The sequence below is a fragment of the Ambystoma mexicanum genome, chromosome 2q (assembly GCF_040938575.1).
Source record: "Ambystoma mexicanum isolate Mex_15411 chromosome 2q, UKY_AmexF1_1, whole genome shotgun sequence".
NCBI lineage: Eukaryota > Metazoa > Chordata > Amphibia > Caudata > Ambystomatidae > Ambystoma > Ambystoma mexicanum.
In genome coordinates, this window is record NC_090924.1 from 410,138,976 (window position 1) to 410,165,212 (window position 26,237).

Genomic DNA, 26,237 nt, shown 5'->3' on the forward strand with positions numbered 1-26,237 from the left:
ATATTTTTCATTTGCTATTCTTCATTGAACCCCTAACGACCACTATATATTAACCAATCTGATTGGAGTTTTACTTTTTTCAATGAAACAATTAAAATACCACTCCTCAAACATGACATAATCTAACAGTCAGCAAAAAGTGTGGCGTTGACATTGGTTGCCACTCTTCAGAATACAGTTGACAAAAAAGTCTGTCCTGTTTGGGCAATGACCCCTGAGACAATTAAGGCTATAGCATCCCACCGAGATCGACCAATGGTATTGTGCGTTCAAATCAGTGAAGTCCAAACTTTGTTGCACCCCCTGGGAAAACACAATCCCTTCCCCATGATTGGCCCTTAGGCCTTCCTCCCCTTGCACCTGCAACTCCCGTCTTGAGACATGCTGCCCACTCTAGATGCCTCATTTCAGGCCCCTGAGACATTTTCTCCCTTGCAACAATTCGCATAACACTATTTTGCACCTCCTTCCATCCTGGCCATGGCTACTTGGAGCTTTCTGCCTGTCAGCAAACCAAATTCAACCAAATGTCTATAGCTCAGAAATGCTGCCTTGCACACTAGAATGGCAAAATCTGCAGCGTTTAGCAAGGGTGTATTTTAACATGGCAGGCCTCTTGTTCAATACAACAACTAACAACTACACCTAGTAAAGCTCAATTTACACAATCCAAATAAAATCAAACTATATACCTACATTTAATAATATAATAAGTGTTGTGAAAGGAATGCAAAGAGATGTTTTGCTGCACGTGTGTTTGTTTTTCTATCTGCCCGTGTTCTTTTCTATGCAGCACATAGCTTGAAAGCTCCCTGAAGTGTGACAAAGCTACAAATACCCTGACTACAATGACCCACCTTGAAAAACACCTGACCCCCAACATCACTACCAGGGGTCTGATACCTGTCTAAAGAGGTCTTCTTAGCCTATACCTGCGCACACCTCTAGGACATTGGACTTCCATATTTACAGTATCCTGGAAAATAAGGGGGAACTCCTCCACCATTTTGATTGACACATGCCAGTCCTGCAAATGGCATGGATGTGAGCAGAAGAAGGTCTGGAGAAACTATGGGGAGCGTCATCAAAATGTTGGTGAAACCCAGTAAATCAGCATTAGAAATAATGATCAAGTTAAAGGTTCAGTGGAGTGGCAATAGCAGCTCTGTTCTTGATTGAATAACACATAAGTGTATCACATTTAAAATAAAATAAAATAAAACAACACATAAGAGGGGCACTGGAGGAACAAGGCAAGGAGGGGGATGATGCGTGACAGGATTGGTTTCTGATGACAAGCACACAGTGAAAAGGTAAGTACGCTGTGTTTTACAGCATTATGAAATGCTGCTCTAACTCTGTTCCAGGACCCTCAGCTCCAGGTTTTGCAGGTTGAACATTTTTTGTAGGGAAGAACTGCACTTTTTGAGCCACAGCATAACATGTTAGATGCCAACAGTCACCTAAATGCTCTTATTGGAGTCCCTGAAATGTGTCTCCTGGAGCTGTATACTCAGTAAGATTATTCTCATTTCCTCCCCTCATTTTAGCCACTAACACAGGTTTCTCTTGCGATGAGACAACCCCTTATAAAGAATACCTGCAGTTAATATTTGGGCTCTGTGGAGCACATCATATGGCTAGATGCTGCTGCGAGACGCTGGTGCATATGTCTTTTTCCAGCAACATGGAGCAACAGGGAAGGTCAACGGCAGTTCTAGTGTGGCGATTCCGAGACACTACCCTCGGGAGTTTGGTCAGTTGTTGCTGTCATGCTGATCTCCTTGGTTGGATACTGCCTGTGGTTCCCTCTATTCATGTCTGCTGGGCTTGATATCAAGATATTCACCATAAGAGCAGCTGCGTGGAATGGTGAGGGGGTTGAGGCAGTGACCATTTGCTGCAGAACGATTATGTGGAAAGCTCTGAGGTGTGTGCTTCCGTGATCCAATGAGTGAGCAACTATCATAAGCCTCAGTCAGCTGCCAGGGGAGATTATAGTCAACACGCCTACAGCTATCATTAGCCTCTGTGGATTCCAGTGAAGATTGGAGTATAGTCAATGCATTTCCCTCTAATTTAGGCCTGCGAGTAGAGGGGTTGCGGGGTCCCCTTGTTTTGTTCCAAAAATATAAAACCTCGCACAACCAAGATGGCATTTCACCTGGTGAGGCTTAAATCAGTGCGTCAGCCATGAGGTCATTGGAAAACCCCTTTGTGACAGCCCAGAAAATGTGGGTTCCAGTGGCAAACCTACATAAAAGTTCCCTTGGTTTGGCTCACTTTGTGGCAGTGCTTCAGTATGCAGACATGTGCATGACTATTTCCCTCTCTACCTTCTTCTCTCCAACAGACGGGCAGCCACAGCAAAGCTACCACCACTTGCCTTGCGGAATACAATGGACATCAGAATTTTGATACCCGTCATGGCATCTGTGCTATTCCTGGGGGGCTACTCCCCTGCTGAGGCTTGTAGGTGTATGCAAAGTCACACACAGACGGTTTTCTGCAATTCAGTTGCCGGTGAGTTTGCAAAAGAAAATGTTTCAATTTGACATGAGATGGTTGCCTAAGCATTGGTGACAAAAGTTAAAAATTGATGTTCTGGGTGATTTTGCATGAAAGCCTGTTTACAAATGACTGAGGTGTGGAAGCAAGAGGCCTAGGGTTTGTAGACTGAATTCCCAAGTTAATTTGATACAAAAGTCATGAGTCCAAGTACCTAATGTATACATACATTGGCCTCCTTGGAGAGTAGCTGTGTTCCACTTTGCAGATATTACTTCAAGATGCGCAGATATTCTGAAATCTATTCAATTGACAATATTATTTCACATACCTTTTTTTGCATATGGAGGATGATGATCTTCATGGAAGTTTGAGGCCTCAGCAAGCAGTGAGACTGCAACAAGAGGTGAACACAGCAATGTAAAGAGTCTGCTCTGACAGCTTTTGATATTGCCAGGTCTGGTCTGACCCTCCCAGCCTGCAAGAAGACACATCTCGGTTGGTTCTCTGACCGCACTTCCCTCTGAGAATTTCTGTATGATACACGCATCACTGCAAGTCCCAGTTTGCAATGATCTTAAGCCTGGCGAAATGACTGTGTTTGAGATGGTTGTGGTGTCAAGGTTTTGAAATGGCACACTGTTTGTACAATTGGAAGCACCAGCACAATTTCTCTAACAGACAGATCGTATTGTGTCATGGCACTTGCATTGTTAAATGTAACCCCAGCACAGGTGGAGTGATAACATTTTCACGTGGTTAGACCAGGAACTAACACCAGCACAACTCTGGTTATTGTACTTGCCTTAACACTAGTGGGAATCCTTTCATTACTCCAGTGCTAAATCTAGCAAAACTTGGTTTGTTGCCCTGGCTATGTATACCCAGCATTTCTCGGTTGCCAAAGAAGTAGTCCCAGATTCAAGATGGTCACAACAGAGAACGTGATACACATAATTAGTTCAAAGCCTTGATTAATTCTCTGTAAACAGAGGTTGGAGCACTACCTAAAGAAGTTGGGGGGGGCTACACAAATAGAGGGAATTCTCAGGTGATAGTCTGAAAATGGAGTAATACATCAATTTCCAATCTCTATTGAAATCCACTAACAGTTCCGGATCATCCAGACCAAGGTATGCATCCTGCATTGTGCTCACAATCTCAGGTTTGTTTTAAGTGTCCAAGCATATTTTTAGAATAAGGCTTTGGCCTCTGGCTCTCAAGATGGTCCTCCTTGCTCCATGTACTACCGATGCACAACCTTTCAGATTGCCTCTCTTGCCATAGGGTCTCCAAGAACATCCAGATGACTACCCTTCTACTTGCAGCCTTTTTGAGTAGGAATATCCCCCACTTCGGAGTTTTTAAGGATGTAGTAATTATAAGCACCCTCATTGTTTATAGGTTCTCAAGGGTCTAGAACTACCAATAACCTATGGTGGATATACAGTTGCCACCAGGATCTGTGCTGGAACTCCCATTCACAGTCTACTTCTTTTGGCATGGAGTGTACGAAAGGAGAATCTGATCAGCAGATTGGATTTACCTGCATCACTGTACCCTTGTCAGATGGCAAGTCATCACACACCCCACAGACAAAAAGGTTGTGAACCATCCTTCTAAGTGTCAGGATCATCTTCAAGGTGAGAAAATAAATGGGTGCCATCTACACGAGCATGTTGAGATCCAGACGTAGGCAGCACGTCCATTTTAACTTTCTGTGGACAGATTTTCCAATGCCTAAACTCTGGGCTCTTCTGAACTATGGCCAAGTTTTTCTCTAATCCCATCAGCCACCTGTGAAGGCAAGTAATGAGTCGATTAGCAACATCTAGGCTAAGTTGCACTGATTCCACTCCAGTTCCAGTTTCACAGGTGCCTGTCAGGCTTGTCTTTCCCTACCCATAGCCTGGGAGTTCTAGAACTGGGGTCCTGCTTAAGCTATCTTTCCAGTGTTGAAAAGTAGATTGGCATACAGAGGCCTACTGAGGTTTCTGTGGTGTCTGCCTGCAAAGCCATAGTGATGACATGGGGTCCTCTGTCAGTTATGACATTTTGGGGGATCACACCTCAGAGAAGTTACCTTTCTTCTAACAAGATCACCCAATCACAGGATTTAAAGTGTTCTGGTTGGCCTCTCCTGTCCCTTCAGGGCCTAGGAACGACGGGCCTAAATGTCAAATCTCCACACTGGAAATAACCCATGGTTATAGAGGGTGTAGGCGCCTCGCTGCTAGAGGCACCCACACTCTGCGTTCTGGTGGGATTTGACCTACCACAGGTCTTGGTTTTCCCTTTGGCTATTTGGGAAGCTTTCTTCGAAGGATGGTCATAACCTCTGTCTTTTCCCTTCGTGTGTTTCTCATAATCAATTACCTCTGATTTGGGTGCACACACTTTATCATTTGTGTTTACTTGAGTGTTTACATTCCTTCTCTGGCTCCATAGGCTTGGTGTAACTCACATCCCCTAAACGTTGGTGTAACTGCATCTCACACTTTTCACAGATATTCTCACATGTGTCCAAATTAGAGGTCCCCTGAGTTGTGTCCATTTTGTTAGCTCTGGCCCATCCAGACCATGACTCTAAGGGATGATGTGTACACACCTCAAAAGGTTTACTCCCCACCTCAGATGGTTAGACTACGTCCTTGTAAATGTTGCACCCAAGCTGTCCTTCATTGGCACAACCTGAGATACATCCTTCCCGACTGGAAGTCTGGTGAGTTTTGCACAAAAATGAAATCCCCCCATCACCCAACAATGTTTTGAGGTTCCTCAGCAGTTCAATTTTCCTGACCTTACTGCCATGTGGGAGACACAATCTCTCACAGAGTCGGTGCCGGCGACCTTTTTCCAGGTCGTGCACTATACCCATCATGAGGCACATTGTAGCAATTAACAATTCCTTGCCAGTGAAATTAATATTAACTCTACACTCTTATTTTGGCTGACTAGGCTGTTGGCACAGTCTGTTCCAAATCCCAACCGCTGTCACCAATGTGTCAAACTGACTTCTACCCAGGAGTGAAAGGATGAGCAGTGGCTAAAGTGCCCACTCAGTCCTCACACTTCTACACACCAAGAGCCAACACAATCATAAAGGCAAAACGACCACAGTTAAGAGATATACCTCCTTTTCATTTTATGGAAACGTGGCCCAAAGGAAGGCTATGCTCTCAAGATGGGTGTGGAGTTCAGCAGCAGCCCAAACAGCAAAGTATAACAGTCCAAAATAAAGGCATGTCCAATCAAGATTATATAAGAATATATACTTTAATCAAACACACCATGTACAATAATAACTAACTAGAAAACACTGTAAAAACCCACCCCTGTAGAAGGAAGATATAATATAAAAGATTGAATACATGCGTCTCTAGGTTTAAAAAATGCACCAAGTGGGCAGTTAGCAGTGAATAATAGCCTTTTGTGGTTTTTGGTGATCTGGCAGCACCAATCCAGACTTCTTGGCACTGAGCGAGCAATCCAAAGTTCGGGAAATTTCAAAGGCAGCACCGGAGCTTCCTGGTGGTTCAAATTTGTTGAATGGTTGTTGAAAACAACTCTGAGCATTTCAATTGAAAAAAAACACTAGGATCCCAAATGTCTTGTCTCTCAGGCTGCTGTGAGTCGCAATCCATGAGCTCAGGGACAAGATGAGGCCTTTACTCGTGCTCCCAAATCCGTTGGAGGCTGACACACAACCGTAGGAGTCCTTCAACATGGTCTTGTCCTGGGTACTGCTACAGCTAGCAGAGAGGCAGGTCTTGCTCCAGCAGCAGGTCACTTCTCAGGTTGCTGTGAGTCCTTTTCCTGGGACTCAGGGAAATTGTGGGTTCTTCTTCTCGGGCTCCCAAACACGTGGGAGACTGGCACACAACTGCAAGAGTTGTTCAACATAGTGGGGTCCTGGGTGACATTGTGGCTAGCAGAGAAGCAGGTCTTGTCCTTGTAGCAAGTTCACCCCAGATGGTCTTTGGGGAGAGTTAGGAGACACATCTCACCTCTGCAGTGGAACACATGCCTTCACCTCACAACTGGAGGACTCTGAATAGGCTGGTCTCCCAGCAGGGTCCAAATAAAACATTCTTCAAAGGTTGGAGTCCAAATTATTACTCAAAGATGATCAAAGAAGTTGTGTGGGACCCTTTCCTTTAAAGGTAAAAGCCCACAGATGATTGGACTAAAGCTAGCCTTAGTGGTCTTATACCAGTCCTTAAAATAAGTGGACACTGCCCTTCTGACATTACACCTGAAGTGCTTTGCTCTAGAGGAAGTGGAGGGGACTGAAAAGAAAGTTGCAGAGAGAAAGAAGATGGCTGAAGTCTTCCCTAACTGTGCAAAGCTCTCCTGTTTACACTAACCCTGACTCCTTCCCTTCTCACTCGGATCAAAATCAAAGGCCTTTAGAAATGCATCCCCCAGTTGTGAGGCGTCTCTCTTTGAATGGGTGTGCTCCTTTGAAGCCTGGGCCATAACAGTTGCCTGTTGTGCGGCTATCTCTGGTTGAGGGCGCTACCCACCCTCACAAAGGGATAAATAGGGACACATGGCCATTCAGGGTCATGTCCTATCACTTTGGCAGGATCAGCCTGTCTGGCCGGAATGCACATCACCTTCACAGCTGGGCTGGCTGACAGGAGCTGACACATGTGTGATATCATATTGGAAGTGTCTGTAATGATTATAAGAAACAGCATTAACTGTTAGTAGCTCCTTGGGTGGATGAGGCAGCTGATCGAGTAGCTGCGTACCTGGGCATAATTACCCTAGCCCGGGTTCAGAACAAGATGTACATTGTTCACACCCACACTGCCATCGTCCTATACACTCCCCACATGCCCTCCTCTACCCACCTCCTACCCACTTCTCCCTCCCCTCCCACATACCTGTCAGTTTTGCACAGCCACCACGCCACTCCTCAGATCCTCCTTGACTACCATAGAAATGGAAGTCTTTGATTTTCATGACAGCAATGTTATGTGTTTGCTTGAAGAATGGGTCGCAGGGAGCGCGTGACTCATTCTTTCAAATAAATACATTGCAATCTGGTGTGCTAATAGCAATAATCGCTGGGCCCATGGGCTTCAGTGGCCGGTAATGACACCAGAGCCTCCCGTCAAGGCCCTCGCTTTGCTTGGGTTTATAAAGCCTGTGGGCCCACTGTTTAATGCTATGTTATATGTACAGATTCTGCCATATATGTAGAGATTGGCTAAACCGTTTACTCAGCAAGTCGAGGTTAGCCATAGGTGCTAATGGGTATATGCACGCTGGTGAAAGCAGTTTTTGGGCATAAAGAGACAACACATACCAATTGCAGTCCATGCCATATGTATTGCTTGGTGTGTGGGGACTGGATATGACTGATATGGACAGGTGTAAACTATTCCTACTGTTTATTAGGCATGCAGAAGCTGGTAGTATCCTTTACTGGGCATCTGGAGACTGTCCATACCTGTTACTAGCTATGTGTAATATCTGCGTAAGTTGGGAATTTAGGTAACCCCTAGTCACACCTGGTGGATAATCTCTAAATCTTATCTTTAAATATTGCTGTTTGTGCAGGGGTTGCACATTGGGAAACCTCTGACCTTTACTGGGATGAAGCTTCAGGGTGTGATGGAAGATGTTCTTTCCTTTCTTGGAGGTCTGGCTTCTTTCCTCCCATCACTGTGGTCTCAATAAAGGGACTCTTCTGACCTCTGCTTTGACTCTGCTTTTTGGTGAATCACTTACCCCAATTCCTGCTTGAGAGCATATTTTTGACAGCCTCCAATAAGTCTTTCCCCTGCAGTACGTGAGCTCTTGCCTCTTGGACGCAAGTTGTCTCTTGCAAATCCCTCCATGGCCCTTATTACGATACCGGCGCTAAACCATGGCGCTATTAGCACCATGGTTGGTGCCGGTATCGTAATGTGTCCACCATGGTGAAATGGGGAAATACCCCCCCATTCCAAGGTTGGCGGGGCGGTATTTCCCCATTTACCCATGGCCCTTCCCCATTCCCATTTTTGCCCCATAGGGCATAATGGGAATGGCGAAGGCGCTAAGTACGGTACCGCAAATTGCGTTACCGTACTTACTGCGAAGGTCCCTTTGCGGGTCCCTACTATGACGGCTGGTCTAGACCAGCCGTTAAGGTCGGGTCCCGCAAAGGGACCTCGTAATTAGGCGCTAATGGGTTAACGGCACCACAGCCTTTTACGGCGCCGTTAACCCATTAGCGCCATGGTCGTAATGAGGCCCCATGTCTCCTTGATGACCCTCTTTAGAGTAAATGTCAGAATCCTGCTCCGGGTGCTTCCTGTGGTACCCCTACCAATTGGTATTGATCCCCGCCTCCACACCTAGTTCCTCTGGGCTGTATCCACAGCCACCACTCCATCCTTTCATCTGTGCTCTCTGAATCCTTGGATTAGTGCCTCCCTTTCCTTCTTATTTGATGGGAGCTTGATAGCAAAGGTGCAATAATACCTGGAATGCACCAGATATCTTGGCCATTTATTTGGCGCTCTGTTCCACAGGGGGTGGGGTTTGCCAGGCAAACCAATGCTCACTTCTAGTGCTAAAGAAGGGCAGACATTTTAAGGTCTGCTGGCACAACTGCCAGTCTACATTCACTTTAAAATGCACCTTTTTACGTTATCCCCAAAATCTCTTTGACAGAAATAACGAAACATGCTAATGAAGTTGTGTTTAAAACCTCTCATGTTATAAAATGTTGCTTCCACTCCATGCAGTGTGCATGCCTCATGGTATATTAGACCGTAATGCTGCTACTTATATAATATAGTGCCCGTTAATGTCATCGAGTATGCTTACCTGGGACATCAGGTCTGATGACATCAAAGAAAAATCGTATTCGGCGACACACATGTCTTTTGCTGTACAGGGCACCCAAATCCTACAACAGATCCTGCAGATTAATGTAAAAGGTCAGTGCCCTCCATGCATAACCGTCCCACAGTTTTTTATATTTTTGTGCTGAGCATGTTTTAAATGTCATTTGCCACCATGCTAGTCCTCAATTGTTTTCCCTTTTTTCTTCTCTCTTTTGTTGTTATTGTGATTGTGGTATAAAACAATATGGAACTGAACGCACCACAAACTGCTTCTGGTGAGCCACAATGTGTAAAGTATGCAGCAAAGCCATTCTGTAAAGTTGGCCACAATGCACAATGCTGGTGGACCGAATAGTGAATAAGACACAGAGAACTCGCCAATCAGAGCCGCTTCCGCCTCAATTTTGATTTCTCCTCTTCTGTAATTGATAGACATTTATTTAGCTCTATGTATTTGGCTCTAATGTTCTGTTTTTTTCTTTTATCTGACAGTTCTTAAAATAGAATTCCTGTCAAGTGGAACACAATACTCGGAGAAAGGATACAACATCAAGGTCTTTGAGGTAATGCATTACCTTCTCTCTTGCACATCACTTGTAGATTGTGTGCTGAACACTTCCATGGGTTTGTCTGCTGGTTTTAATTGGAGGGTTAGCAAAGTTAAGCCATTATCACATTTCTAAACTATGCAGCTCTCGTCACAGTGCCAGGGCAGGGGAAGGGTTGTCGTGGGGAATTTTGAAACAAACCAGGCTCATTTTGAAAATCCCTGTACATTACGCAGAGGGGACCTGTTAAGATCAAAGTCCCTTCAGCATAATTTACACCATTTACACGTTGCAGTTAAAAATGAAAGTGTAAAATGGAGGCAAAAATCACCTTTGCAACTCCTTTTTAAACTCTGCCATGCACACTTTTCAGCATGGCAGGCAGAATTTACAATGCTTTCCTATGAAATGGTCGGGTGTAAAAAGAAGATGGATTCCACAAGAACGTACAGCATCATACTGAGGTAAATACTGGAGTAGTTGTATGGCAGAGAGGAAGGGGAGGCGGAATCATAAATTACAATCTGATTGAAATCCAGGAGTAATGTAAAATAAGTGCATTTATTTTTTGTTAATACTCGATAAACACGAATCCCAGACTAACCAGACCACGCTCCTGTACTGGTATTTTAGTACGTTGGAAGTTGCTTTGACTTATTAAGAGAGTCTGTCTTACTTAAGCTTTCAGCAGTAATAGAATGTGACGTATTGCTTCATTAGGCTGGGAATATAATGGAATTCTCAGATGTTAGGGTGGAAAAATAAAACCCTCTTTAATTCTGCACTATATTGGAATATGAAAAAAGGGTGGGACCAATCCAGGGTTATGGCTAAAGCTTCAATGAAATTATGATTAATCCCCAGCTGTGAGCTGCCGAGCTGGGGATTAATGGTGACTGGACACGAGGCTACACAAAAAGATTAAACAATAGGTTGTGCTAATCCCTTAACTCTTTGTTATGACCTGCGTCAAAATTGGGATAGAAACTGCTGCTTTTCTATCCCAATGTGTACACAGGACATAACAAACCTACATTATTGATAGATAAACTTCCATCAGTTTGTGACTGTTACGTGACAATCAGTCAGGTGATTTCTGATTATGCACTGATGATGACCTAGTTGTCGAAACACGTTTAGGCTGTTTTTATGTGGGACATCAAACAACAAAGTGTACCTCAACTTATGCAACAATCATACTGATGTTTCATGGAATTTCTTTCAATTTTAATTTTGAAATAGCGCTGAGCGGCAGGTCAAGGGCTTAACATAACCCACTATATTGGAATACTAGCCTAAGAACCCGGCTTTGCCCGGGATGTCCATTCTCAGATTTTCTTTCATAGTCCACTGAAAAAGATGAACAAATATTATTGTTCGCCACAAATGTAAAAGGCGATACACATTAATTTTACTAATTAATTGAACACCACATTTTCATTTATCTCTGATTTAAATTCTCACATGAATATCACATTTGTATGCTTACTCTGATTATTTGCAGTGTTGTTAGCAGTAGTGGGCATTGTTGCTGCTAAACACACACTGCAAATATTAGTAAATAAAATAAACGCGAGACCAGTTCAGCACAGACAGTGCGATGATGAGCACTTTCAACAAATGATCTGTAGATGGCGTGCAGAACACCACAAAACATAATGCTGAAAAACCCAAAAAAGTGAATTATCTCTGGAATGGGCTGACCTATCGAGCTAGAAATAGTCGCATTAATTCAGCAATGAAATAAAGAATATTCCATGCAAAATTCATGATGCTAGACTTCACCGTTCATAAAGAGTTACGTCCCCAAGATCAACGTCACCTAGAAACCCACAAACACTACTTTGTTTTATATATACAGATGACACTATAAATCAGAGTTAACAGTTCCTGTATAAAAGGTGTGTTCATGCGGCAATATCCCCTCTCGGCAGGGGCGTGGGAGTTGCTTGGGACAAATTACTGGAGTCCAACATACTTCTCGGTTCAAAGGCAGGCATGCCCAGCGGTTAACCTGATGAGTACCTTAACCCCCACCCCACCACCCTTGACCAGCACATGCTCCTCCACTCAACCTGCCATTTGCCTTCATCTAAAACTGCACTGCCTAAACCCAACCCGTGCCTTTTGTTCTTTCCTTAACCTGACCTAACTCACACACCATGCACATTCCCACTCTCTGACTTAGTATTGCACATGTGCAATAGAAGCAAGTCCTGAGCAGAGGTACAGTGCCAATGAGGGGGAGTGAGCATTGCAGTGCTGCTGTTAATGAAATGCGGGTTCCCTTTCACTGTTGCATCTTTGCTGTTTCACTCATGTGTTAACCCAGAGCCTTTGTTTTGGCCAGTGGTCAACACTGCCTGATTTATTTATTTTTAAATGTTTTTATTGGCATTTAAGGTCATACATAAAGCAGTTAGGCATAGGTTATAGCTCGTAATATTGTTTGTGTGACACATTCGCCAATTGAACAACAAATGACAACAAAACCACAATAACAACAACTTAGACTGTCCTCTCTCCTGCTGTTATAGTGCGGTCCACTCGGCGCGTGTAGACTCAGTATCGGGGCCGTCGTTCTCCGTGCCAGTCTTCAGGGTGTGGCGCCAGGGCGTGCGCAGGTTTGGTGGTCTCATCAGGATAGCTAAATTGCAGTTCATACCTCAACGCTCTGCTCAGGGGCGTTTGAAATTCGTCGAGAAGATCATGTCTCTCATGAGGGCCTTCCAGGACTCTACAGTGGCACTCATATCTTCTCCGCCTCTGCTGTTCCCCTCCTCCCAGGCTCTGGTTTCTGCGGCAGTCCATCTCTCCATTTCCTTGATCCAGGGTCCAAATCGCGGGCCTGCAGGCGACTTCCAGGCCATCGCTATTGTTCTCTTCGCAAGTATGCACGCCATGTCCATAAGTTTGACTAGATGCCTGATTTTACTGAGTCTCGGGTAGGTGCCCAAGAGTCATTCCTTGGGGGTCCATTCGTACCTTTCCAGTCCAGCTTTCCTGCAGGTCTGTTCGGCAGCTAGCCAGAGCTTCTGTGATCTGGGGCAGGTCCAGAACATGTGAATCATGTCGGTGTGTTCAGAGGAGCGCCATGGGCACGTCGAGGGAATGCTGCCGTTGAAGGTGGATATTCTGTGCGGTGTCATATAGGTCCTGTGGAGGACGTTCAGCTGAATCATCCTGAACCTGGCGTTCCGTGAAACCTCCTTCGGTTGCAGCAGCGCCCGTGCCCATTCGCCCTCCGTGATTTCGGTTCCAATGTCAGCTTCCCACTTCTCTTTCAGGTGCACACTTCTGGGGTTAGATCGGGCGTTTATTTGGGCATATAGTCTCGATGACGGCTTCCAGCCGTCGCTCAGGTTGTACATTTCCTGTACAAGAGGGTGTGTCTCCGGCTCCTGGGGCCATGTGTTCCATTTTGCCTTGGCTACATGTCTCACCCTATGGTACCATAGGAACTGGCCTGGTGAGAGCCCGTCTTTTAATTGGAGCGAGTCAAAGTCTCTGAATGATCCCTCTTCGAACAGGTCTCCCCATGTGTAGAGACCGCAGGTTTCCCAGCTCCTCATCATTGGTAGTTCAAGGGGTTCTTGCAAACATCAGCCAGAATGGGGATTTCTGGCATGTAGGGGTGCTGAAGGCCAAGCAGTGATTTAACCTTGTTCCAGACCTGTCTCCCCAGTGTCACTATCATGGGTGGGTCGGGGGTTCCCACAAGTGAACTCCATATTACCTCCTTGGGGTGCATTGGCGTGATCAGCCGGTGCAGGAGGCCAGTCTCAGCCGAGGGTTCATCTGAAAGCCACTTGGTGACATGTGTTAGTTGTGCCGACAGATAGTATCTCTGGAATTCGGGCAGTTGGATGCCGCCCTCAGCATGGGGAGGCATGAGGATGTGCAGGGCAAGTTTGTGTCTCTTCTGGCCCCATAGGAAGTCTCGAAGCAGGGATTCCAGTTTCCTGAAGAAGGGAGGGGGGATATAGTACGCAATGTTGGTGAAGTAATAGAGGAACCTTGGCAATATTATCATTTTGGATATTGCGGCTCTGCCCATCACCGAGAGGGGAAGTTTCGACCAGAATCTGATGGACCTGCGTACCCCGCACAATGCAGTTTCAGTATTGCGCTCGTGAGTGGAAAGTGGGGAGTGCGCGATGGTGAGGCCCAGGTATCGAAAGGCCTCCACTTGCCATTGAATCCCAATCTCGGGCAAATCTTTGATGTCTTTCCCACTGAGTATTGCAAGGGGAAAGGAACTTGATTTCTGTCTACTAAACTTTATCCCAGAGTATTTGGCGAAGTTGTCGAGGATGTCCAGTGCGGTGGGTGCGTTCTCTCTGGGGTTCCGTAGATATAGAAGGACATCGTCGGCGTACAAGGAGATGATGTTATCTATTCCGCCGATGTTGATGCCAGAGTCGAATAGCTGCCTCCTGAAATACATTGCCACTGGTTCCAGGCCCAGGATGTATAGCATCGGCAATAGTGGGCACCCTTGCCTCGTTCCCCTTTGGATGGGCCAAGCCTCCGACACCATACTTCCAGTCTTCACCCTCGTCACCGGGTCGTTATAGAGGACCTCTACCCACCGGATGAATTGTTCTCTGAGTCCAAACTCCCTCAGGGTAGCAACGAGCCACTCCCAATGAATCAAAAGTCTTTATGGCATCTAGTGAGAGCACAGCTAGATCTTCCTGGCGCTCCGCTGTTTGTGCCATAACGTGTTGTAGCCTTCTTAGGTTGGCAGTGGTGTTGCATCCTGGGACGAAGCCGTTCTGGTCCTTGTGTATCAGGGATACTATTACCTTCGAGAGCCTGTTTGCTAGTATAGTTGTGAGGATCTTGCCGTCATAGTTCAGCATCGCCAGGGGGCGATACGAGTCGCATTCATCGGCAGGTTTACCTGGTTTAAGCATTGGTATTATGAGGGTCTCTCTCATGCTGCTCGGTCCCGGTCTCGTTTGCCTCCGCGTACACTCCATGCAGTATCGGGGTTAGGATCCCCTCATAGGCCTTGTAGAATTCCGGGATAAGGCCGTCAGTCCCACGGGTCTTGTTTGCGGAGAGGGACCGGATCGCCTCCGATATGTCCTCCAGTGTGATGGCTTCTCCCAGCGCATCTCGTTGTTCTTGGCTTAATCTGGGTAGCTCGATCTCATCCAGGGTGTCTCTGATATCCGCTTCAGGGATTTGCTCGTTGTGAGCATAGAGTTTGGCGTAGAAGTTTGAGAAGACATCGTTAATTGCTTGTTGTGATCTTTGCGTTATACCATCCTCATCTTTGATCTCTCTGAGGGGCTGTCGCGGGTTCTCCTTCCTGCATAACCAGGCAAGTATCCTGCCTGGCTTATCTGCTTCCTTGTGTGCCTTGAGAGTCCGTGCAGAGAAGTCGAACTTGGATAGTCTTTCCCATACAGTCCTGGAGTCCTCTCTAATCTCCTTCAGCCTGGCCTCACTCGGAGTGGTCAGGGGTAGAGTTCCCTCTAGGTGCCTAATCTCTTCTTCCTTGTGCTCTAACTCCCTTCTCAGTTGCCTCCCGATCCCGCCAGCTTCAGCTATTATCACGCCCCTTGTTACCACCTTCATAGCTTCCCACAGCGTGCTCCATTTCTCGACTGATCCCGTGTTGATTTCTATGTACTTTTCCAGTTTTTCTCCTAGGGTCTCCTTAAATGCGGAGTCCGTCAGGGTTTCCGTCGACATACGCCACATCGGGATAGGGGGCCTAGGGCCCTTCAGGCAAAGTTGCATTAACAGGGGGGAATGATCTGAAATCGACCTGCCCTGATAGGATGCCGACTCAACTTGGGGGATTAGTTCACTGGCTATGAAGAAGTGGTCAATCCTGGTGTGCAGGCCGTGAGGTGCGGTGTAGAAAGAGTAAGCCCTGTCAGTGGGGTGTAGGTCTCACCAAATATCGACCAAATGCAGATCTCCCACCGCGTTACGTAGGGCACAGGAGGCAGGGTTATTGAGGGTGCGTGGGGTTGCAGTCCTATCTAGCTCCTCATTCATCACACAATTAAAGTCTCCCCCCCACAGGAAAGCGGCCTCCCTGTGGTGTGTGATTCTGGCATACAGCTGCTTGAGATGAGCAGGTATGCCATGTTTGGGGAAATATGAATTCAAGATACATAATCGAAAGTTCTCCAGCATGCCCCAGACTATGACATACCTGCCCTCTTTGTCGGCCTCCATCCCCATCTGGCAAAATGGTATGTCCGGGCTAACCCATGTGTATACGCCTCTTGCGTACTTCGAGTAGGAGGCCCCATTGCCTTGGCCGCCCCAGTAGCCCACTAGTTTGTCGGTGACATCAGTTGTGAGGTGTGTTTCCTGCAGGAGGGCAATGGATACCCGCTTCCTTCTCAAGTATGAATGTATACGGTTCCTGCGCAGATAGGATCCCATCCCTCTAACATTCCACGTAATTATCTTGAGTCGTGTCGCCATCGTTCAGCTTTGATTATTGGTGTGGGAGGCTTCTCGCCCGTCTTGTAACTTGATTGTGCGTTACCGGGTGTTTTGTCCCGATGCAACTGTATGGAGTGGTAGGCTCCAGCCTCCTGCCAGTGGTCCGCTATAGTCTGATTAGTGGTCTTCATGAGGAGGGCAGTCTTGACATTAACAACAACAACTACTAAACTGGAACTGGTGCGCCCAGCTACTGCATCATTCTTGCAGTGCTCGGGTGCTCTCGGGCCGTCGGAACCCGTCCGGGTGTCAGGCTCGAGCATGGTCGGTCAGGCAACTGACCTGACCTGATCTATACGTGGGGGTCAGGTCCTGTGCCTGGTGTGAGGGCCAAGCGAGGGCCGCATCAAAGTTGGCTATCAGTAGTGTATGTTACTTTCTTGGTTGCTTGAGGTTGCAGGGAAGCTACGTTCATGTTACTTATGTGCTGCGGGTTGGTTTCATTTTCAGCTGTCCTTGGGGCGGGCCTCAGTTCCTTCAGAGAGGTTGTTGTCCTCCATCCACATGTTAGCGGCCGCAGGGGACTCCAGGAAGATTGCACAGCCCTTGTAGATGACTTTAAGCCTCGATGGATAGAGCAGCATGTATTTTAAGTTTAGTTGTCTGAGCCTAGCCTTAACAGGCACAAACGAGTTCCTTTCCCTCTGTACCTTCGGGGTGTAATCCGGGTAAATGGTTATTTTGGCATTGCCGCGTTCAATGGCGCCCATCTCCCTGGAGTACCGTAGGATGGTTTCCCGATCTTGGAAATTGAGAACTTTCGCAATTATCGGGCGAGGATGCGAGCCCGGAGGGGGCCTTTTCTGGAGGGACCTATGTGCTCTCTCCACGGCGAATCCTTGTGCAAGTTTTCCCGCTCCTATCTCCTGTTGCAGCAGGGATTCAATGTATGCTGTTGGGCTAGGACCCTCGTCGCCCTCCGGGATGCCCAATATTCTGATGTTGCCCCGTCTGGCCCGTCCCTCCGCCTCCTCATCCCTCGCTTCAAGAATGGCGACTTTTCTCTCAAGGTCCACAACTTTAGCTTTCAGTTCAACATTGCCTTCTGCCGTTTCCTTTATGGTTGTTTTATTGGTCACTCTCTCCGTTAGTTTCCTGGCATCGTAGCGCACCAGCTGGATGTCAGATCGGAACTTGTCTATTTTTGTGTCTATATGTGTGCGGAGTGACGCTATGGCTTCTAGCACTTGAGATTGGTTCGCTGTGGAGTCCGGTTCTTTTGCTTGTGGGGGATCTGGGACGGCGGAGGATGGAACGGCGGAGTCCTTAGCCTTAGTCGTGACATAAGTGTCCATTGTTGCAGGCCTAGTCTTATTTCTGGAGCCCATGTTGAAGTCCCCACCCCAGCCCTGACCGTTGGTCTTGGTAGAGGGTTCCCAAAATGGTTCTGGTGTTGCCCCAGTGCTGCGGCCCAGTTCTGGGGATGACCAAGCTAGGGAAGCTGGGGTTTATAGTGCTCAGCGTGAGCCGGGGAGGGAGCACTCCGGGCCCTCGTCCATGGCGGGTCAGGGCGCAGTGCAGGGTTGTGGCTGCCAGGGACTTCACGCCCCCCCGCCCCTCCGGCTGTAAGGTCTGCGGTGTGTCTCCCCACGGGGTTCTGGGGTGTGGTATTTGGGCAAGGCGGGTTGAGGGGGGGAAGAGTCTCAGTGTCCGGGGTAGCCCGCTGGGTTGTGCTGGTGTTGCGCAATGCGCGTGTTGCGCTGGGCACCCCCTCAATGCCACATCCCGGCCCAGATATCGTTCATGCTAGTGGGCGCCTTGTTGGGTGCTGGTGGGGTGGGGGACCAGGGTGCACTTCCTCTGGTTACGCTCCCCCCGGGTCTCCTCACCTCAGGCTTGCTGGGTCGCCACTCGGGGCCTGCCGCTGCGATGCGCCCCTCCGCCGATGCAGACTCCTTCTGGGTCGGGCTGGGACAGCCGGATTCGTGGCTGCTATCTGGCGTGTTGTCGGCGGCTCATCCGGCTCATGTGTCGGTAGGGTGTCATCGCGCAGGCACCTGCCGTTGGGGCCCGAGCAGCCCGTTGGTCACCGACCCCTCCGGAGGGGGGATCACGGGCTCCTCCGTTCCTCCCCCGCCAGCCGCTATGGAGGTATGGGAGCAGAGGCGGCCTCCTCTCGGGTCGCCGCGGCTTCACGTGGCGGTCACCATCTTGGGCCCAGGCAGTTGCAGGAGGCAGGGGAAGTGCGGGCGGACGTGTGAGCGGTTCACCGCTCCGATTCCGCCAGCGATTCGATACACCTTGTGGCAGGTCAGTTCCCACACCTACACAGCGGCTTATAGTGTCAGAAGGTGTCTGCTTCGCACCAATACAGGATCGTGATGTGGCGTCTCGGCCGGAGCTCAGCACATTGTTAGGGAGAATTCTCTGTTTAGGCTGAATTTCCTAACCTAGTGAGTCCCCCAGCAGCTTTGCTGGATTTTTGGGGTTTATTTTTTTCTCCTGCCAAGAGTGAGACTCTTTTACCCTCACTCTTGGGCATGATTTGAGAGTGTTTCTTTGAATCTAGATGTGTTTAATGGGCTATGGGGTCTTTTACTCCATAGGGCTTCATGTGTTTTTGTGATGTGTGTTACACAGCACCCTCAGTGCAGTGACACAGGGGTGTCATAGTGACCCCCCAGTATAGACTCCATACCCTGGGACTGACTACTGTCTCCCAGGGCATGTAAAGTCACCATTGACTTTACTAGTCTTAAATTCTGAACAGAACCAGTACAAACCATCATATTGTGGACGTATTGGCTGGGGCAATTCAATTGCCCCGGGGTCTGTTAGTCGAGGGGGCACGTCTCCGTCCCCCCTGATCGAGTTTTGGCTGGTGGCAGTGGATACTACTTTTTATATTCGACCGCGAATATTTCCCTATGGGATTTCCCATTGTTTTAGGCTACTATCTTTATTTAATTATTTACGGTAGCCTCAAACATACCGCCGGGTTATTTAATTAATATTAATTCTCCGGTTGGTATTTTTTGCCAAAACTTGATTTTAAAATGGCGTTTGTGTTCTCTTCTGTGACTCCAACCCAAGTCGAGCCCTTTGTTCCACTTTTTGGCGGGCTTCTCCACAGAAGCCCTCCAAAGTGGTGCCACTATGTCTGGGGTACTTAGGAGGGGTGGAAGGAAATTTAGGCACCCTGGACTGAGTTGCCTAGGCAACTCAAGTCACACTCCGTCCTGAGTGGCCCAAGTGGTGAGCCGACCGGCTCACCACTTAGCATGTTTGAGTGACAGCTAGGCTGAGTGAATGGGGGTTTGCTGCATAAAAGCAGGGCTTTGGGACTGGAACTTCAGAAGTCGCCACAGGACCTAAGAATCCGACGAGGGAGAAGCTGAGCCAACCTTCCACGACACCACTACCGGTGGAGCCCTGCTGGACCGTCTCACCACTTTTTCCCAACGACAGAGGAGATCTCCCGCCGGAGAGTCTTCTTCCTTTAACTGGTGGGGATAACCAGTTTCACTGTCTTTTCGCTTTCCCGACGTATCTCGTGGCCGCCTTGCCCATGCCAAGCACCCCAGCAACCGGGATACCACATTTTACCACGACCGCGAGACAAAGGTATCACCTTTAACCGGAAAACTCTGCGGCTGGTTTCTGCCCTGGTAGTGCAACGACCTTCATCTTTCCTCCAAGTCGAGATCTTCTCTTCCCCTTTCGAACCTGAGTTAGCCTGGGGCACCTTGGCTAAACTTTTCTAAGCCTCTCTAAACTCTTTTCTGAACCCTCTGCAAGACTTTCTAAGCCTAGTGTAACTGTGTGATCTTGGGCGCATTTGTGCTCTGCTCTCTCTAAGAGTGGGCCCAGCCTTTGGACTTTGGCTCACCAGTGACTTTTTGCTCTCTGCCTTGCTAACAGTGTTCTGGAACCATAGAGTGGTGTACCTCTTCAGATTCTGTCTTTTTCCCTCCCTTTTTCACAAACTTATTAGATTGCAATCTAGTTAAGCGCTCACGTCTGTATGAAAATAAGTGGTGTTTTACTGTGATTTTCTAAATAGGGAAAAAGGGGTGTATACATCATAATAGTAACTGTGTTTAGAATATTTTACAATAAGAGTGCTGGAGTGTTTCAACTGTGTGTTTTTAAATAAATAATGATATACTTTGATACCAAAGCTCTGGTCAGTGTTTGCTTGTATTATTGTATCTGAGTGCCTATTGAGTACACTTTGCATACTGCCTAACTCTTCTTGAGGGAAGTCTGACTGCTCAGCCACAGCTACCAGGTAAATCTGGGTGGTACAGTCTGCTACCAAGTGGGTTTACTGCCAACACCTGTAGTCTTAAATCTTTTGCAGAGGTCCCTAAAGGAACTGCACAGGTTTCTGCCTAACACTGGTGTACAGCGGTGGGATTTGTATTGAGTATACACTTTAGAGTGCTTGAGGATACCTTAGTACAACTAACCACAAAGCTTAGCACTGAAAAAGTAATCTTTCTAACATATCAACTATGGAAACTTATAGTCAAGAGTCCCTTGCTACAAAAACTGTTGATTGTTTAAGAGTATTGTGTAAGCATAAGAACCTCCTGACTAAAGGCAAGAAAATGGAGTTAATAGAAAGGTTGTTAGCTAACCAAAGTCTGGATGATGGGTCTGAGGAACCTACCATGCCAGAACATGTAGATAACAGTATAGAAATTGATATTGATCCAAATGTTGATAATCTTGAGTAAGAGTCAGAAGAGGAGGGTGAGGCTGCTGTGACTGTCCCCCCTAGGCCTCTGTCTGCCCTACCTGCTGTACCTACTGGGCCTTTACCAAGTCCCACACTAAGTCCTCAATATCTCGAATTAGAGAAAATGAAACTTGAACTAGAGTTCAAGAGACTGAATACTGTGGCTGAACAGAGACATCAGGAAATGAATCAAGAACTAAGGCTAAGGGAAATGGAGCTCAAGCATGAGCTAGAAATGAAGACATTATCTGTCGAAAATGCTTCTCTCTCTGGCTCCTTTAGAAGTTCCAGTCCTAAAAGACCCTGGATGCCTAAAGAATTGGTTGGTATGCATGAGCCTAAATTGGATGTGTTGGATTGGTTGTCTCTGTTTGAATATAATCATGGGCTCCAGAACATCACAGGAAATGACTTACTCACCTGGTTGTTCTCTAGGCTTCCCCCCGTTGCAACTGATGTGGTAATGGAGTTGGGGGAGGAGGATAGGAAAGAGTATGAATGTGTGAAACTAGCTTTGATAGCTAGATTTGGGAAGACCCCTTCCCAGTATCTTAAGAGGTTTAGGACCCTCAAAAAGAATGATGGTACCCCTTGGGCTACCTGGGTGAGTGAGTGTTTGAAAAACTTAGAGGGATGGATTAAGGGTTACAAAGTGAACACTTATGAAGGTATGAACAATCTTTTTATGTTGGAGTCAATTTATGATGCCTGATCTCCTGAGCTCAGACAGCACTTAGCTGATTCAAAGGAATTAGATTCCAGAAAACTAGCTAAGGCTGCTGACTTGTGGGTTGCCAACAGGGCCACTCACAAGGATTCAGGGGTCACTCAGAAAAAGGATGAGGGAAAGCAGCCACCTAAAGGGAATCCAGAGAATTCTAAAACCTCCCATACCAAAGAGGGCCACAAACAACAAAATAACCAGGGTAAGCCCCAGGGTAAACCGAATCAGGCTAGTGTACCTTCTGGTCCACAACCAGAAGGAGGTCAGAACAAGCCACCCTTTCAAAGAGCATTTGGACAATGCTATATCTGTAAGGCTACTGATCATATCAAAGGGGATCCCAGATGCAAGGGTAAACCTGCAGGGATCAGCACAGTCTCCTTAGTCTTCACTCCTGAGGATGAAGTACAGATGGCTAGTGCCCACTTTGAACTCTTTGCTGAAGAACCCTTGGGTCTTCAAGCAACTGTAAACTTAGAGCCTATGGGTCTGGTTAGTCCCCAGAATGGGGCTGTGTATAACTCCCTACCTGTTAACTCTAACGTGTATTATGTGGGCAGTGTTCTTGTCAATGGCCAGGATACTCCTGCCAGGAGAGACCCTGGGGCCAGCAGAACAGTAGTGGATGAAAGCTTCTTTCAACCTGAGGATGTGGCAAAAGCACCCAAAGGTCCCACTAAGATGTCTGGAGGCCCTGTCCAAATGGTTCCTATTCTACCAGCCCTCATTCAGTGTAACAACATGACAGTGAGGATCCCTGTCAGTGTTCAGACTGAGGTGCCTGGGAAAGTCCTGTTGGGGAATGACCTGAGAACTCTAGGAGTAGTGTCACATACCCCCAGGCCTCCCAGTATGGAGACTCATAACCTAACCAAATTGGCTAGAGAGGCCACCTTAAGGGACCCCTCTAAGCCTGTGGGAACCTGAGACCCCCACTACAAGCCCTGGTGTTAGTAAGTTGACCTCTAACCCATGCACATTTCAGGCTAGTACAGTAGGGAAATGGGAGCCCCAACCAAGCTCCATCATTGTTCCCCCAGTTACAGAGTCTGTGACTCCCCCTGCTTCTGAGGAAGAGGTGGATAGACCTACTGGGCCCTTACCTAGGCCTAAGAGAACTGGTAATTCTCAATGCTGGTGGAAAACCAGGAAAGAAAAGTCTAAGGCCAAAAACCTTCAGACTGTTGGACCTTCTACTGAAGACCCCAACTCAAAACCTAGTATTAGGGGGGAAACTCCTAAAGTAGGTAAGGTTAGATCTAATAGGAAGGGGAAACAGGTACATTTCCTAACCCCAACCCCTCCAACCAAGAGGCCTAAGACCCAACCTGCTCCCACAAGAGAGGTGGTGAGGAACCTTGGAGGCCCCTCTAGATCTAAGGGAATCCTTTATAAGGACCCCTTGAAAAAGCCTAACACAGGTTCAGAAGTTGTACCAACCTCTGAGGGACTGGTCAACCAGATCCCCTATAACTTTAAAAAGACTGATGTTCCTCAAAGGGTTTGTAGGTCATATAGCTTACAAAGAAAAACCTTTGATTGGGCCATAGAACATAGGTCAAGGTGTCACCATCAAAATGCTGATGGACTCTCTAGGATGTATGTCATCGACTAGAGGTATGAGGTTCATCCAGGAGTGGATTAAATCCTCCTGTCCCTTAGTCTGGGGGGGGGGGCGAGTTTTAGGGAGAATTCTCTGTTTAGGCTGAATTTCCTAACCTAGTGAGTACCCAGCAGCTTTGCTGGATTTTTGGGGTTTATTTTTTTCTCCTGCCAAGAGTGAGACTCTTTTACCCTCACTCTTGGGCATGATTTGAGAGTGTTTCTTTGAATCTAGATGTGTTTAATGGGCTATGGGGTCTTTTACTCCATAGGGCTTCATGTGTTTTTGTGATGTGTGTTACACAGCACCCTCAGTGCAGTGACACAGGGGTGTCATAGTGACCCCCCAGTATAGACTCCATACCCTGGGACTGACTACTGTATCCCAGGGCATGTAAAGTCACCATTGACTTTACTAGTCTTAAATTCTGAACAGAACCAGTACAAACCATCATATTGTGGACGTACTGGCTGGGGCAATTCAATTGCCCCGGGGTCTGTTAGTCGATGGGCCACGTCTCCGTCCCCCCTGATCGAGTTTTGGCTGGTGGCAGTGGATACTACTTTTTATATTCGACCGCGAATATTTCCCTATGGGATTTCCCATTGTTTTAGGCTACTATCTTTATTTAATTATTTACGGTAGCCTCGAACATACCGCCGGGTTATTTAATTAATATTAATTCTCCGGTTGGTATTTTTTGCCAAAACTTGATTCTAAAATGGCATTTGTGTTCTCTTCTGTGACTCCAACCCAAGTCGAGCCCTTTGTTCCACTTTTTGGCGGGCTTCTCCACAGAAGCCCTCCAAAGTGGTGCCACTATGTCTGGGGTACTTAGGAGGGGTGGAGGGGAATTTAGGCACCCTGGACTGAGTTGCCTAGGCAACTCAAGTCGCACTCCGTCCTGATTGGCCCAAGTGGTGAGCCGGCCGGCTCACCACTTAGCATGTTTGAGTGACAGCTAGGCTGAGTGAATGGGGGTTTGCTGCATAAAAGCAGGGCTTTGGGGACTGGAACTTCAGAAGTCGCCACAGGACCTAAGAATCTGATGAGGGAGAAGCTGAGCCGACCTGCCACGACACCACTACCGGTGGAGCCCTGCTGGACCGTCTCACCACTTTTTCAAACGACAGAGGAGATCTCCCGCCGGAGAGTCTTCTTCCTTTAAAAGGTGGGGATAACCAGTTTCACCATCTTTTCGCTTTCCCGACGTATCTCATGGCTGCCTTGCCCGTGCCAAGCACCCCGGCAACCGGGATACCACGTTTTACCACGACCGCGAGACAAAGGTACCACCTTTAATCTGAAAACTCTGCGGCTGGTTTCTGCCCTGGTAGTGCAACGACCTTCATCTTTCCTCCAAGTCGAGATCTTCTCTTCCCCTGGACGACGACGCAACTTGCACCCACTACCAGGACCAACTGCCACCGCTGGAGGATCCTTCCCACTTAAGGTACCGTGTCCCACCTGGCTTCCCTTGCAACCGACTATACGGGGTAGATTTAGCCCCCGGCTTTCAAACCTGCCTTAGCCTGGGGCACCTTGGCTAAACTTTTCTAAGCCTATCTAAACTCTTTTCTGAACCCTCTGAAAGACTTTCTAAGCCTAGTGTAACTGTGTGATCTTGGGCGCATTTGTGCTCTGCTCTCTCTAAGAGTGGGCCCAGCCTTTGGACTTTGGCTCACCAGTGACTTTTTGCTCTCTGTCTTGCTAACAGTGTTCTGGAACCATAGAGTGGTGTACCTCTTCATATTCTGTCTTTTTCCCTCCCTTTTTCACAAACTTATTAGAGTGCAATCTAGTCATGCGCTCACCTCTGTATGAAAATAAGTGGTGTTTTACTGTGATTTTCTAAATAGGGAAAAAGGGGTGTATATATCATAATAGTAACTGTGTTTAGAATATTTTACAATAAGATTGCTGGAGTGTTTCAACTGTGTGTTTTTAAATAAATAATTATATACTTTGATACCAAAGCTCTGGTCAGTGTTTGCTTGCATTATTGTATCTGCGTGCCTATTGAGTATACTTTGCATACTGCCTAACTCTTCTTGAGGGAAGTCTGACTGCTCAGCCACAGCTACCAGGTAAATCTGGGTGGTACAGACTGCTACCAAGTGGGTTTACTGCCAATACCTGTAGTCTTAAATCTTTTGCAGTGGTCCCTAAGGGAACTGCACAGGTTTCTGCCTAACACACATCAGCGCCCGTCCGCCATCAGCTCCAGGCCACGCCCCCCTCAACACTGCCTGATACCTTCCAGGTCCCAATAGCGTGTAATCTTCAAAGTTTATGGCACCTGCTCAAGTTCTTCAGGCTACGTGTAACAAGCAAAGCAAGGCAGGCTTGCCATTGGACACACCCCTGCTCAGGGCTCCAGCACAATCAGGATCTTGCCATCATCTCTATGGGCAGGCATATGTGGGCCTAATGAAACACTGCTGCTGCTCACTGTGTGTTTGCAGCTGTCAATTCTGCGCTAGTTGTGAAAGAGGTCGTTTTAAATCAATACTTACATCGTTCATCTAGTGCATAGAACAAAGGCAGTGGCGACCTTCCACTCTAACAAATGTGCCACCACGGTATATAGACCAAGGAATGCATAATATAGAAAGGACAGCGTTGCAAGTGGAACCAATGCAAGTCAATCAGAACATATGGAGCCAGGGATTGGTCAAGTAATTTAGCAAAGAGGAAACATGTACATTCCGTGCCCACCAATATGACATGCTCAGCAATTGGAAAGGAGAACTATTTCCAGATGGAACTGCTTAAACAAGCCCATCCTGAAAAGGAATTACCCATTTCCGATGCATGGCAAACAATCCTGTGCCCACATAAGCAA

The 26,237-nt window shown here is 47.3% G+C and overlaps 1 protein-coding gene across 1 annotated transcript in view; it reads left to right on the plus strand.

Annotated features, from left to right (window-relative positions):
* The window catches only part of LOC138569457 (metalloproteinase inhibitor 1-like), a 105,415-nt gene that overhangs the window by 29,089 nt on the left and 50,089 nt on the right, over positions 1-26,237 (plus strand). Inside the window, exons 2-3 of the mRNA XM_069647439.1 lie at positions 2,354-2,523; positions 9,849-9,919. Coding sequence (XP_069503540.1) covers positions 2,400-2,523; positions 9,849-9,919 — 195 coding nt within the window. The 5' untranslated portion in view covers positions 2,354-2,399. The remainder of the gene's footprint in view (positions 1-2,353; positions 2,524-9,848; positions 9,920-26,237) is intronic.